The 13,448-nt window shown below is 35.1% G+C and overlaps 1 protein-coding gene across 2 annotated transcripts; it reads left to right on the top strand.

Annotated features, from left to right (window-relative positions):
* The first annotated feature begins 2,126 nt into the window (after window positions 1–2,126).
* On the top strand, window positions 2,127–12,860 carry LOC122030576 (phenylacetaldehyde reductase-like). Of its 2 annotated transcripts, XM_042589784.1 has the most exons (8): window positions 2,127–2,287; window positions 2,475–2,644; window positions 3,634–3,822; window positions 4,732–4,894; window positions 5,590–5,776; window positions 5,907–6,114; window positions 12,115–12,271; window positions 12,371–12,860. In XM_042589784.1, the coding sequence occupies exons 1-6, from the start codon at window positions 2,185–2,187 to the stop codon at window positions 6,055–6,057; spliced, it is 963 nt and encodes a 320-aa protein (XP_042445718.1). In that variant the 5' UTR covers window positions 2,127–2,184; the 3' UTR covers window positions 6,058–6,114; window positions 12,115–12,271; window positions 12,371–12,860. The 2 variants fall into 2 exon arrangements, with proteins under 2 accessions (XP_042445718.1, XP_042445727.1); XM_042589793.1 differs by lacking the exon at window positions 3,634–3,822 and having other exon boundaries at window positions 2,130–2,287.
* Window positions 12,861–13,448: the final 588 nt, after the last annotated feature.

Raw genomic sequence — 13,448 nt, 5'->3', positions numbered from 1 at the left:
AGAAGTATAGGTGGGTCCTAACATGACAACCAATATTACTACGGGATATAAATGAACTAAGCTGTTCATGAACTATTCGAAACTCGATTCTATAGAAAATTATTTAAGCTCATTTAATGAGGCTCGTTAAGATAAACAAATCAAACTCAAGCTTCACAATACTCGGCTCGTTAGCTCGTGAATATATTCGTTAAGCTCATGAATTTACTTTTAAATAAAAAAAATAGTAATTTTGATATTGAATTTATAGATTTTATACCTTACTTATAAAACATATAGATAAATATATTAAATTTATTTATTAGAATAAAATTATAAATTTTAATAAGAATATTATAATATTGTCTAAATATATAATTTAGTTTTTAATGAATGTTTAAATTTATAATTTATATTTATTAGGTTTATGGCTCAATAAAAGTTCGAATAAGTTCGTGAGCCATGAATATATTCGTTAAATAAAATTCGATCTCAGCTTGATTATAAACGAGTCAAACTCAAATATTCAAGAGTTCAGCTTGACTCGATTCGATTATACCCTTAAATATATATTACAAGTAGTTTGAATATCATACAAATATTATACACTTTACCATAGAATTAAACCCTGAGGGTGCGTTTGGTTCGGGGTTATTCTTGATAACTTTGGTTATCTATCCAAAGTTATCAACAAAAACCTTATTTGGTTTAGGTATTCGATGATTCCCGAGTAATGTTCCATACCCGACACGTCAGCAAAAGGGTCATGCAGTCCGGAATCGAAAAACCTCATAAAACTAAGGGGGTGTTTGGTACGCGCGTTTTCCATTTTCATTTTCTGGAAAACGCGCGTTTTCTGGAAAACGGTGTTTGGTTTGCGTTTTCCGCGCGCGTTTTCTAAAAAATTGGCTATCGTTTTCTAGAAAAATAGAGAATGACAAAAAGTCATTTTCTGTTTTCTAGAAAACGCGCGTTTTCCAGAAAATGAAAATGAAAATGGTGCAAACCAAACGCACCCTAAGATTTTTCTTGATTCTGGGGTTAACGAATTTTTTTTACCAAAAATACTCTTCGATAAGAAAAAACATAGAAAAAAGAGAAATTTTTTTTTAAAATATTAAAAAATGTAAAAAAATAAAAAAATGTTTAAAAAATTTTAATTTTTTTTTTAAAAATAAAAAAAAATTAATTTTAAAAATTTTAATTTTTTTTAAAAAAAATTAAAAATTTTAAAAAATTAAATAAATAAATAAAAATTAAAATCTAAAAAATGTGAAAAAATATAAAATATAAATATAAATAATATAAAAAAATATAAAAACATTAAAAAAAAATTAAAAAGCACATATAAAAGTAAAAAATATACCAGAAAAAAAAAAGTAAAAAAAACATAAAAAAATAAATAATAATAATAATAATAATAATATGTATAGTTGATTTTGTAACTGAGGGTAATACGGTAAAATATTAAACTAATGTATTCATTAAAATCTTCAAACAAACAAGTTTTTGTTGCATTATCTAGGTTGAACTAAACAACATTTGGTTATGTTTTATTCTCCATAATCTTGGTTATGTAATTATCTGATAATCACATAATCAAGATTATATATGATAACTTGAACGAAATACACCCTCATTATATGGATATCTAGCCTTGTTGTTTATTACCGCATTGTACCTATGGGCAAGTTGTTGACATACTTGATATGTTGTGTAATGTATTAAGTGATTTTTTTTTTTTCCTTTAGTTTTCATGCACATGACATTTTTCATATAAAAAAGCGTATTTTATTAAAAGCGTATTATTTTAAAAAAAATAAAATGTTATCTTATTATATTTTCCGTCTTGAAAGTACCTTTAACAATGCTATAATATGTAAAGAATTTTGATTAAGCAAATTAATAGTGTTTTTATATAAAAACACTTGATATATATATAATCTTTTTAATTAAGTTAAATTAATTTATTTAAATAAGCCAGCTATAATATTAAAATAAAGGTATTCTTGGTGATACTGATGCACTGTTTGCCTTTTGAAACTGCTTGCGCATAGAATCCCGGCTGTGTCCACTACTCACTGATCCGTCGCCTCGGGTATGTACCCGTTCACCTATTTATTCGGGCTTCTTTATCTCCTCGGCTGTGCTCGTCCCCCTTCACTTCCTTTCGTTAGGCAATCGACAGCGAGAGCGATCGGCGGCATGAGCAGCGGCAAGATCGTGTGCGTCACCGGAGGCTCCGGGTACATCGCCTCCTGGCTCGTCAAGCTCCTCTTGCAGCGCGGCTACACCGTCCGCGACCTCGGTCAGTTCCCTTTTGTGTGCCCATTCCTTTCCACATTTTCCAGTGCTCGGTCCGGGATTAGGTTTTTCATTTGATCGCTCGGTCCGATCCCTTGAGATGGATCATTGTTCCCGTGTTTAGTGCAAGATCTTACACGATTCGATCATTGGAATAAAAAAGGTTTTATGTATTCTTGGCGAGGTTTAAGATGATCCGAAGAAGACTGAACACTTGCGTGCTTTGGATGGGGCCGCTGAGAGGCTTCATTTGTTTAAAGCCAACATACTAGAAGAGAATTCCTTTGATGCTGGGATTGAGGGTTGCGATGGTGTTTTCCACACTGCATCTTCTTTTTACCAAGCAGTCACTGATCCGCAGGTTTGCGATTGTGTTCGTTTAAGTCAAACTTATTTGATGTTATTGGTGGTCTTAATCTTTAACTAGTTTCTTTTCTTAAGGCGTTTGTTCCTTATGCATGTCACTCCTCACAAGGTTCTGAACAGTTTGTTTGAAACAATAATATCTCAAGGAACTGGAATTCCAATTCATATGTATTGGTAAACAATTATATTAAAATTAGAATTATATTGTCAAAATTGATTGGCTTTCAAATTTGATCAAAAGTAGTTATATCAGTGTTTAAAAATTCTCTCAATCTCCTGAGGCTATGTTACTCTTAAAACTAAATCCGGCTATATTTGATTATCATTTTCTCACTTAAATTCAGACTTAATCAAATAGAATTCAGATTCATACAAAATCTTTGATATTGGAATACTTTTTAACCAGTGTCTTATTTGAAACAAGCTTTTAAGATCCTTCTAAAATAGTGGATAACCCTAATAGCCAACACTAGGGAAATGTCAATGCAATTGTAGTGAAAAGGTGATTACTCTCACCCCATCGCCCCTCGGTAATGTCAGTACAACATTTATATAGTGGTGGTATAATTCATGAAAGTGTGTAACATCATATTACACGTAATAGTTATTTTTGCCAAACATAAATTCCACTATTGTTCAAACACATCTATTATCCACGTACTCTGAATTATTTTATCCTGAATCTTTTACGCAGATTCATGTTATGGAAATGTTTTATATTTTTCTGTGCACACCAAAATAGCTTATTTACAATTTCTTGTCTATACAAAAAAAAAATCAATGAAATAAATTGAAATTCTTGACTTAGAATGTCTTGATATGATGATCTTCAAGAATGCCTATAATTCTTGATGAAGGCATGAAGCTTGTATGTATGCCACTGCTTACTCTTATTTTTTATGTCAAATATCAACATAGGTTGTTGACTGTCATTTTTCAAATGGGATTGAACAAAAGTTGAATTGTTTTTTTTTCAACCTTCAGGCTGAGTTACTTGGTCCAGCAGTGAAGGGGATACTCAATGTGTTGGCTTCCTGCAAGAAAGTTTCCATTAAAAGGGTAGTTGTGACATCATCAATGGCTGCTGTTGAATACAATGGTAGACCACGAACTCCTGATGTGGTAGTTGATGATACATGGTTTTCAAGCCCTGAAATTTGTGAGCAGGATAAGGTAACTGAAAATATAGACAAATAATATTTCCATCATTCCCTGCCATAGATTCGAATTTCTCAATCTCCATCAGAGCAATGCTCATCATTCTTTGAAGAAGGCACATTAGAATCTAGTGTGTTGAGTTAATACTGGCATACGCTTTAGGCATCTTTCTCATTCGTCTGTATTTCACTACACACACACAAGAAACCTTGTATACTTCTGAGTTTTAAGATGGTTGTGTATATGAATTCATGATCCACTCTCTTGGGCATGTTTAGACAAATATATTGGTCCTGTCCTGCCAACCAACTTTCTCTGATGTTACCTGCATTATACAACTAAACTGAAAACATCATGAACCAATTTATATTCATCTTTATAATAATGTGTTTTTTTGTATAGATATGTCTGTCCCATTGCCACGATTGCATATAGATAAATTATTTAAAAATTCAGTCATTGAAGTTGTTGAGGTATTTTAATTCCATTGCTTAAGAATTATTCGAAGCTTGAAAGGCATTGTATATCTATTGAACATATTATTTATCATGCCTGAACATTATCTTTGAAAAAATATATAGTTAATCATCTTTGCTATGATTGATTGTATGACATAAACGGGTGTTGGAAGATATGTTGTCTTTTTACGAGTACAAAGGTATTCCTTCAGTCTGTAGATCTCTGTGTTACCACAATTTAATGTGCTTGATGAATTAATAAATCAGAGTTTCCCTTTGATACAGTTAGTCACTTTTGCATCATATTCAATTGAAGATCATAAATTCAGAATATTTATATTTGTGTTTGGTAGCTCTAATAAATTTGGTACCAGGAAATTCTTTTTATTTAAGAAATTTATAAGATATGGTATATTCTTTACTTCCTATGTTATGTATATCTAAGATGATCTTCTAATTGCTTTAGCAATGGTACGTTCTCTCAAAAACCTTGGCAGAGGATGCTGCTTGGAAGTTTGCTAAGGAGAATGCCATTGATATTGTCACGATAAACCCAGCAATGGTCATAGGTCCTCTTCTTCTGCCAACACTAAACACAAGTGCTGTTGCAATCCTTAACCTGATAAATGGTATCATGCTGTTTGAAGTTTAATTCTTTTCAGCTTTCCATTTGCCTATATTACATGGAATTTTCAGCTGGACTTTTTTTTCTATCATTTTCATGCCAGCATTTTCTCTCTATTAGTGGAATGACAATGGGTACTTGACTCTTGACATGCCTTACTTAAACCCTGTTACTCTGTATGATGTGCTACAAGAAGTTCAATGTTGCATCAGTGTTTGGCATGAAAACTTTCAGTACAATCTCATGAAACTGCTTGACAGATCATGTAGTCTAGTGTCTGAAGCATTGCCCCTTCAATTTCCTTGACTCTGGAAACAATTTAGAATCAAAGACTCACCATCACACTTCATTGTTCATTTCACGTGGACTGACTTTTGCTTTTAGGGGATAGATAAGCTACAAATCAGCTGGGTCCAACAGGCAGTAACTAGGCAACCTATATGGATCCGTTATATCAGGTTAACTTGGGAAACTGTGATCTGATGACTCCTTTGTTTGCATATGAAAATAAATCGTTTCTTCACCTCTTTCTACACAGTAACTAACAATAGTAAACACACTTACAATATGAATCCCTTGTATATATAACATTGACATATTATTTATTGCGAGATTTGCACTATTCTAAAACTCACCTAATCTATCCAGCTATGGTGATTGTTTTTCATAATGGTTCTCTATTTTGGATCATGATTTCAGGTTCAACTTCATATCCGAATGCATCGTTCGGGTGGGTTAACGTTAAAGATGTAGCCATGGCACACATTCTGGCATTTGAAGTTCCTTCAGCCTCTGGAAGATACTGTCTAGTTGAAAGAGTTGTTCACTACTCAGAGCTTGTGAGGATTATACGGGAACTTTATCCTTCTCTTCCGGTGCCCGAGAAGTAAGTAACCTATTTGATTTTTGTTTTCGCTGTCACGGTTTCACCAGTCTTTGTCCCCCCCCCCCCTTTTCCTTTTTTACTTTTTGCCACATGAAAATTTACAAAATTTCTGAATTTCCTACAACCCCAGGTGTGCTGATGACAAACCCTTTGTGCCAATATACCAAGTCTCCAAGGAGAAGTACAAAAGTTTGGGACTTGACTACACTCCCATCGAAACAAGCATCAAGGAAACTATTGAAAGCTTGGAGGAAAACTTTGTTAATTTCTTAAGTTTTTAACCAGGCAAGAAATAGAGTTTTTACCATTGCCCAATTTATGAAACCAGTTAAGTGAAGGTATATGAATTTCCTTATTTCAATCAATGCTGTATGTACTTAATAAATAGGATTTGGCAAACTTTATTGATAATAGGTGGAGTTGTTTTGTTGTTACTTCTCAGATTAACTAAGCAATTCACCTTTACAGAAGAAAAACTCAGTTTGAAACTTCCTATTTGGTGTACAATATTCAATATTTTAAATTCCCTTGCCAACAAAAGAAGAAACATCAAGAACAGCGGGGGATTTAACTGGAAAGTAGATGAACAAGTTGTAAGTGTAAACTGTAAAGTGAGGATTTTGTGGGACCACGAGCCACCAGTGTCAATCCCTCGAGCAAATAAACAATACAAAAAAACAGTGGGCCACAAAATACAACTAGTAATTTTCATGGATGAATATATTGAGGCAAAATCTACTTTATACAGACTACCAGTAAACATTCATGGTATCACTAACACCAACAGTGCATACTCATTTAATCAAGTGCCGTCCAAACTTAGTCCAACCAGTTGGAAATGATTCAACTAAATGATTGACTATCTAGTCAGTTGAACTCATGTTTCCTTCGACTAGACTTGAAGGGGAAGCTTGTGATATGACGAGTATTGAAGCTGCCACGAGGGCAAAGAAGGTCAAAACGGAGGATGAGTTGGGTTAAAGTCAAAGGAGGTTAATGACCATCTCTTTCCGGATGAGCTGACTCGACCAACCTACTTGCCAAGGCTAACCCAAGCCGATCCAACTAGCCTACCTGCCAGGGCTGACTTGCCAAAGTCGACTTGACCAACCGACCCATGCGGGCTGACCCAATCGACAGACCCTCTAGGGTTGACTTGCCCGGGCCAACCCGCCCCGCCCTGACCAGCCGACTGACTAGTCAACTTGCTCGGGCCGACCCAACCGGCCTACCTGCTAGGGTTAACCCGCCCAAGCTAACTCGGCCGACTACCCAACCACTCTTCCAAAACCAACCAAGCAGAGCAGAGTCAAGCCAACTAGTCTTCCTAGTCGGGCAGAGAATTCGATCGGTCGCCAGTCTTCCGACGGGCAGAGAATCCGACCGACCAGTCTTCTTGGTCACTCTTTTAAAGTCAACTAGTGTTCTTGGTAGAGCAGAGCAGAACCTGTTGGATGGAAATAGACGAGAGAGGGGTGAATCTCATTAGTTAAAAATCTTTTCTATATCATAAAACTAAATCAGATTAAGTAGTGGAATAATAAAATTAAACCACAAGAGATACAATTATTTACTTAGCTCGGAGCTTATGTCGACCTCCTACTTTAAGACCCACAATTTTTTATCCCACCGTTGGGTAAGGCTCTAAAATTCCTTTTTTTTTAAACCTTCGGAAAAGAGATAATTTGTACAATATGGAAGAACGATAGTAACACAATACTATCTTCTAATAATAACAATGGTGCAAGCTAAAATATAAATATACTAAAAAAAGAATAGAAGATGTAGATCATCGGAGACTTTTCGGTGTCGTAGCTTGTGCACAAGGTTAAAGCGTAGTTGAACAATAGTATCACGAGCAAAGAGTGGATCAAAAAAGTTGCGTCGAAGTATTATATGGCTCAGAGTTCGAGGTGTTCTTTTATAAGCCGCATTCGGTCGACCAAAAAATAGTTCGGTCTACTGATTCTTTCGGTCGATTGATCTCCCTATCAGTCGAATGAACACGCGTCCTTCCTTCTTTGTTGAGATCTGATCTTCGCTCCATTAATTGCATTTAATGTTCGGTCGACCAATCCCTTGTTTTCCTTCTTCGCTGAGATTTGAATCTTCTTTGTCATTAATGCTTTTATTGTTCGGTCGACCGATCTTTAGGTTCAGTCGACCGATCATGCTGTGATACCATGTTTGTGAGCCTGATCTATTTTTCCATTCTTGCCCGTTAGGTCGATCGAACCTTCGTTCGGTCCACTGATAAAATGGCCTGATCGGTCGATTAAACCTCCTATTTAGTCGACCGAACACTCGTTCAAATGAAGATTTTTTAGTTCTGCATGCGTGGTTGTTGATATAGCCTGATTCTGAGTTTTGAGTAAAAGTTATGACTCTTTGAAATTCAAGGGGTCATATGATCAGTTAGATAGATCTTGATTCTGCAAAACAGAGTTAGCACAATATGAAATAATGCATGAGCAAGAGAAGATAATAAAACCTATCTTGATCTCAACTTGGAAATCTCTGGCTTCTTCAGTTGGATCAGTGATTTGCCCGGAACACAACCTCCCCGTCGCTACACTCCAGTTGCTTACCTCAACCTACTTGCCAAACATCGGGTCCTCTAGATCTGTTTGGACTTCGTCTTAGTATCAGATTGGCTCACTAGGGCTTCCCCTCAATATCAGGTCCTCCAGACCTATCGAGTCCAACTATCAGGTGTCAGGTCCTCGATCCACCAGGACGTCCTGCCTAGCTTCCACGATTTGCTAAGACTTTCTTGCCTAGCCGCGACTAAGACTTTTCTGGTTGAGTAAACAGACATCACACTCAGTCAATTCATTAGACCACAACAAGACTTAATTTGAACCTTTGATAATATCAAAACTTATGTTCGATTCTAGTGCTCTTGTACGAATAGAACCAAGTCAATCCATTAAAATCCCATTAGATCGCTGGACCCATCACCCTTTTCTGTCTCATCTACTGTCACCTAGATAGGGGTAACATGACCCCCTAACATCTTGTCTGGACATGACCCTCTGACACCTAGACAAGTGTATCATGATCCTCTGACACCGAATATTCTTTGTCACCTCATTATTGCGGAGGTTATAAGAGGTGGTATATAAAAGGAGGTTCTCTCTGTTAGCTAGGTATGCTTGTACAATAGTCTCACTTGCACGCACGCATTTACTATTTTTCTTCTCCATTTTTGCTCGGCCACTATACTTGAGCGTCGGAGTGTTTGCGCTAGGAACTTCTTCCCTGGTTCTCGCTCTAACTAGCTCTCTCTTTGATATATGCAAAGAGAGAGGAGGCATCCGGAGCCCCTTTTCGTTCTATTTCATCAACCATTTGCAAGCGTGCCATCTCCGCAGCTTCTAGATAGGATCAGTGAACAAGAGAAGGTGACCAAAAGAATTATCTCTATGCGATGCCCTTTTCATCTAGATAGATTTGTCCTATTGTATTGAGCACAGAAAAAAGATCAAGAATGGCATACTGTAGGCACTCTAATTCAGATGCTGATTGATCACTTTCAGCTTGAAAGATGTCATGTGCTGCCTGATGAATATCATCCTGCACAGACATTGCCTTTGAAAAATCGTAATTGCCAATTAATGGCCTTTTCTTTGCTTTGATTGATTGTGTCATAAACTTCTGCTGGATGGTTCCTATATTGTAGATGGATGGTGTAGTTATGTCTGTGATGATGCTATGAAAAAAGTAAGCATCAATGTGCCATAGTTAGTATTCATCTTATTAGATAATTTATGGTAGTGTTTACTTAGGATTGGGAATGAGATTGATGAAATGAATAGACGATAGCAAACGGTAGACATGGTAGTCTTACTTGTAGAAACAAATGAAAATTTTCTCTTGGCTCATCTGTATTGCTTGCAATCTATTGTTTCTTCAAATAGTAAATATCTCGGAGCTCAGAATTATATAGTGCTTTATGAATTAATAAAATAGAGCCAATTATGCATCATATTTGGTTGAATATTACAAATTCAGAATATTTCCATTTATGTATTTATATATGTAAATTCAGAATAATTACATTCATTGTTCTCCAGAAAAAAAAATTTACATTTATGTTTGGTAACAATTTTCTTGGTATCAGGAAAGTCTCTTTGAGTTTAGTAACTTTACAAGATAAGATATTATCCAAGTCTAATACAGGTCTTATTGTAGAATTCTTCTTTTGTTATGTATGTTTTTTAAGATCACTTTCATATTGCATCAGCTATGGTATGTTCTCTCAAAAACCTTGGCAGAGGATGCTGCTTCGAAGTTTGCTAAGAATATTGTCACAATAAATCCCACAAGGGTCATAGGCCCTCTTCTTCAACCAACACTGAACACAAGCTGCGCAACAATCCTTAACCTGATAAATCATATGGAGACTTAATAATTCAAATATGATCCTACTTTTGGACTCTTAACAACCAATTTATAAATGCTTACAGTTTGATATTATATATATTTTTTCCTTTCCACTTCTATCAGCGAAACAATTTATCTTTTTTGCTCTTCAGTTAACCCTGCTACTCTGTGTATTATAAGTTTTGAGGAGTTCTATGATACGTCAGTGAGGCATGAAAATTTCCATTACGGTATCATGAAAGTGCTTGACAAACCATATTGTCCTTTGTCAGTGAACCTTCTCCTTCAATTTTTTTGATCAACTTTTCTAGGCTTCTACAAATCTAAGATTTAGCATCATGTTTATTAATTCTTATCTTTCTTACTTCCAAAATAATTATGTTATATCCAAAGGCAGATTTTCAATGTTTTCCTGTTTGATATAGATTAAATTGGTTGATGAGGTCATTTTTCATTATGCTGATTGATTGTCTCTTAGATCATCATCCTTTTGCTAAAATCGAACAAAATCTCATGATTCTATGGTATTCAATCATGCACAATTAGATACTGAGGAAAAAGTTACTACGCATTAGAAATTAGGTCTCATATATCCTTGGAGTACATTGCATGGTGCACATTAGGTAATTCTCGATGAACAAGCCTAGACATTGTTGCATCCAATGACTATATTGAACTCATTCTAAAAGTAAACAAAAAATACATGGGTATGCGGTATTAGGTGAACATGTTAAATGAGTCCTGATCGTTTGTGTAACTAATGCAAAATAGGAAAGAGATCAATAAAAAATGCAGAATAGGAAAGAAGTTGATGAATCACTTGAGTTTGGTGCACCTGCAACAAATTTTAAATTAATTTTATGGTTTGAAAATTCGGAGCCAATCGATAACTTCTCTTTTGGTAGTAAACAAGGGATAATTATAATCCCATAGTCTAGCATATTTTCCTTATTTAGAATATTTATCTTTATATTTTCTTTTGAGTTGAGATTAAAAAGTGATCCAAAGTCAGATAATTCATCATCTTTCAACTAACAAAAATCTCAATTTGCTTTTTCTGAGAGAGATTTGTTCATTGTTCTTCTGCTGTGGCTACATCACCAGCCTTTTGTGCCAACCTTACCTTGTTAACTTGTTATGTCTACATTGCTACATTTCATGGCTTCTTGTAATTTGCTAGTTGTGTGAGTATTTGATGTTTGCTTAAATTCTTCATGTTATTTTCTCAACACAATAAGTTAAATGCATTGAGTAAGAGAATCATACAAAGAACCAACTTGATGGAATTATTGTATTCATAAAAAAATCATCTCTCCACCTTTGTCTATAGGTAGGTAACTAATAGTACTAAATGTTTGAATAATATTGTTGTTATGCTGCGCATACCTCTTTGGTCAAGTTCCTCAAAGAAGATGGAATTCTCCAAAGGAAAACTTGATTGTATATTATTGAATGAATGAGCAAAATAAAGGACAAGGGTCAAATTGTGCCTCTTTAGACTACGAGGTGCATCAAATTGTGCTTTATAATAATTTGCATTGATGGCAAGCCATCAAATGATTTTTCTGGAGAACCTGCTCCAGAACAGGAGAGGCTTAGTCGTGTGCCTCAATCAGTGATCTCATGGTTGTATGCCTTAATTGATGATTTCATAGAAATAGATGACAATCTCTAAAAGAAATCTTGATTGTATTGTTATTGAACCAATGAAGGAAACAAAGGGACGAGAATTCTTTCAACACCTTTACAGGAACCTAGTCTTATAAGTATAAATAAAGACTTATTGCTCATGTACTTTGATTTATTCTTTGTTTAATTATTAAAAACATTAACAGTATGAATTTCTTGCATATCACCTTGTGGATGAAACTATGGTTATTAATTTTCAGAATGGATTATAGTTAGTTGTACAGGTGACTTATCACTTTGTCTATTTTGGCATGTGCTTTTAGGTTCATCTACATATTGGAATTCATCGATCAGGTGGGTAAACGTCAAAGATGTAGCCATGGCCTCTGGAAGATGTTGTCTAGTCTAAAGAGTTGCTCACTATTCAGAGGTTGCAAAGGTTATATGCAAACTTTATTCTTCCCTTCAGCTACCTGAAAAGTAAGTCACCAAGGGTCTGTTTACCTGAATTGAAAATCGATTGACATGCCATACATGTAAAGCTTTTATTTGAATCTTCTCCATTTGATATATCTCCAGGTGTGCTGATGATAAACCCTTTGTGCCAGTATACCAAGTCTTCAAGGATAAGTTTAGAAGTTTCGGGCTTGACCACATTATATCGAAACAAGCATCAAGGAAACCATCGAGAGCTTTAAGGAGAAAAACTTCGTCAAGTTCTGAAGTTCTTCAACCGGCAAAATGAATTGCACTTCCAAGTTGGAGGGAAAACATAAATGGATTTCATCTTCTTCAAATTAAGACAGAATAAATCACTATTAAAAAAAGCCTTTTAAATTATTATTCTTGTAATGCTTATTCAGCAAGCTTTTACTTGATTTCTTTGGCTCATACAATTTCTTTCCTAGAACACAAAGGATATGGACATTATGCTTGGGGCTTTAAGTTCTTTTATATAGGATTAAATCTATCCTATCGTAACACTAGTGCGTCGTGCAGTGTTGCCCTGACAATGACCAACAATGTATCTCAGACAGTTCAGTAAATGCAAGTAAAGATAGCTTCTCTACAACAGTGTGATGAGCATCTGATGGTGCTGCCAATCTCTTGCAACATACTGCTTTCGATCCCTCTGCAATGGTAACATCTTCCTCTCTACAGCTCGGTTTCGGAATTTTTCTCCCATTTGTGTTGACACTTTGAGTAGGATTATTGTGAACTACAATTTTTGTAATTGTATCGATGCATGTTGCTGCATTTTATTTGTTGGCACTCTTATAGGTGTTTTGGTTCTGGTTGTGTTATAATCTTTATTGATAGAGGTTGTTGACATACTCTTTTTCTGTTAACCTAGGTATTTTGCAATCCGATTAATCCTAGGCGTGGATGATCTGCCTCACAGATTGGGCACTAGGTAAATCTGAAAAGTGTCGGTAGGTCCAGGTTTGGCAACCCAATATCAATATCACGAGTGATTCGAGCATTATGAATATATGATATGTTTTGCAAAACATATCACATATTAATAAATTCTGAAAATGGGCCTTGCAACCTTGTATTTTTAGGTAGTTGTAAGTGTAAGAACTAGTTATTTGTGATTTTAATTTTCAGTGATTGTAGTTTGATTGATATATATGCAAGTCTTGGCAAAAAAAAT

The sequence above is a fragment of the Zingiber officinale genome, chromosome 1A, assembly GCF_018446385.1.
Source record: "Zingiber officinale cultivar Zhangliang chromosome 1A, Zo_v1.1, whole genome shotgun sequence".
Taxonomy (NCBI): Eukaryota; Viridiplantae; Streptophyta; class Magnoliopsida; order Zingiberales; family Zingiberaceae; genus Zingiber; species Zingiber officinale.
Note: the sequence above shows the minus strand (reverse complement) of the source record. Positions and strands in the feature narration are given on the sequence as shown.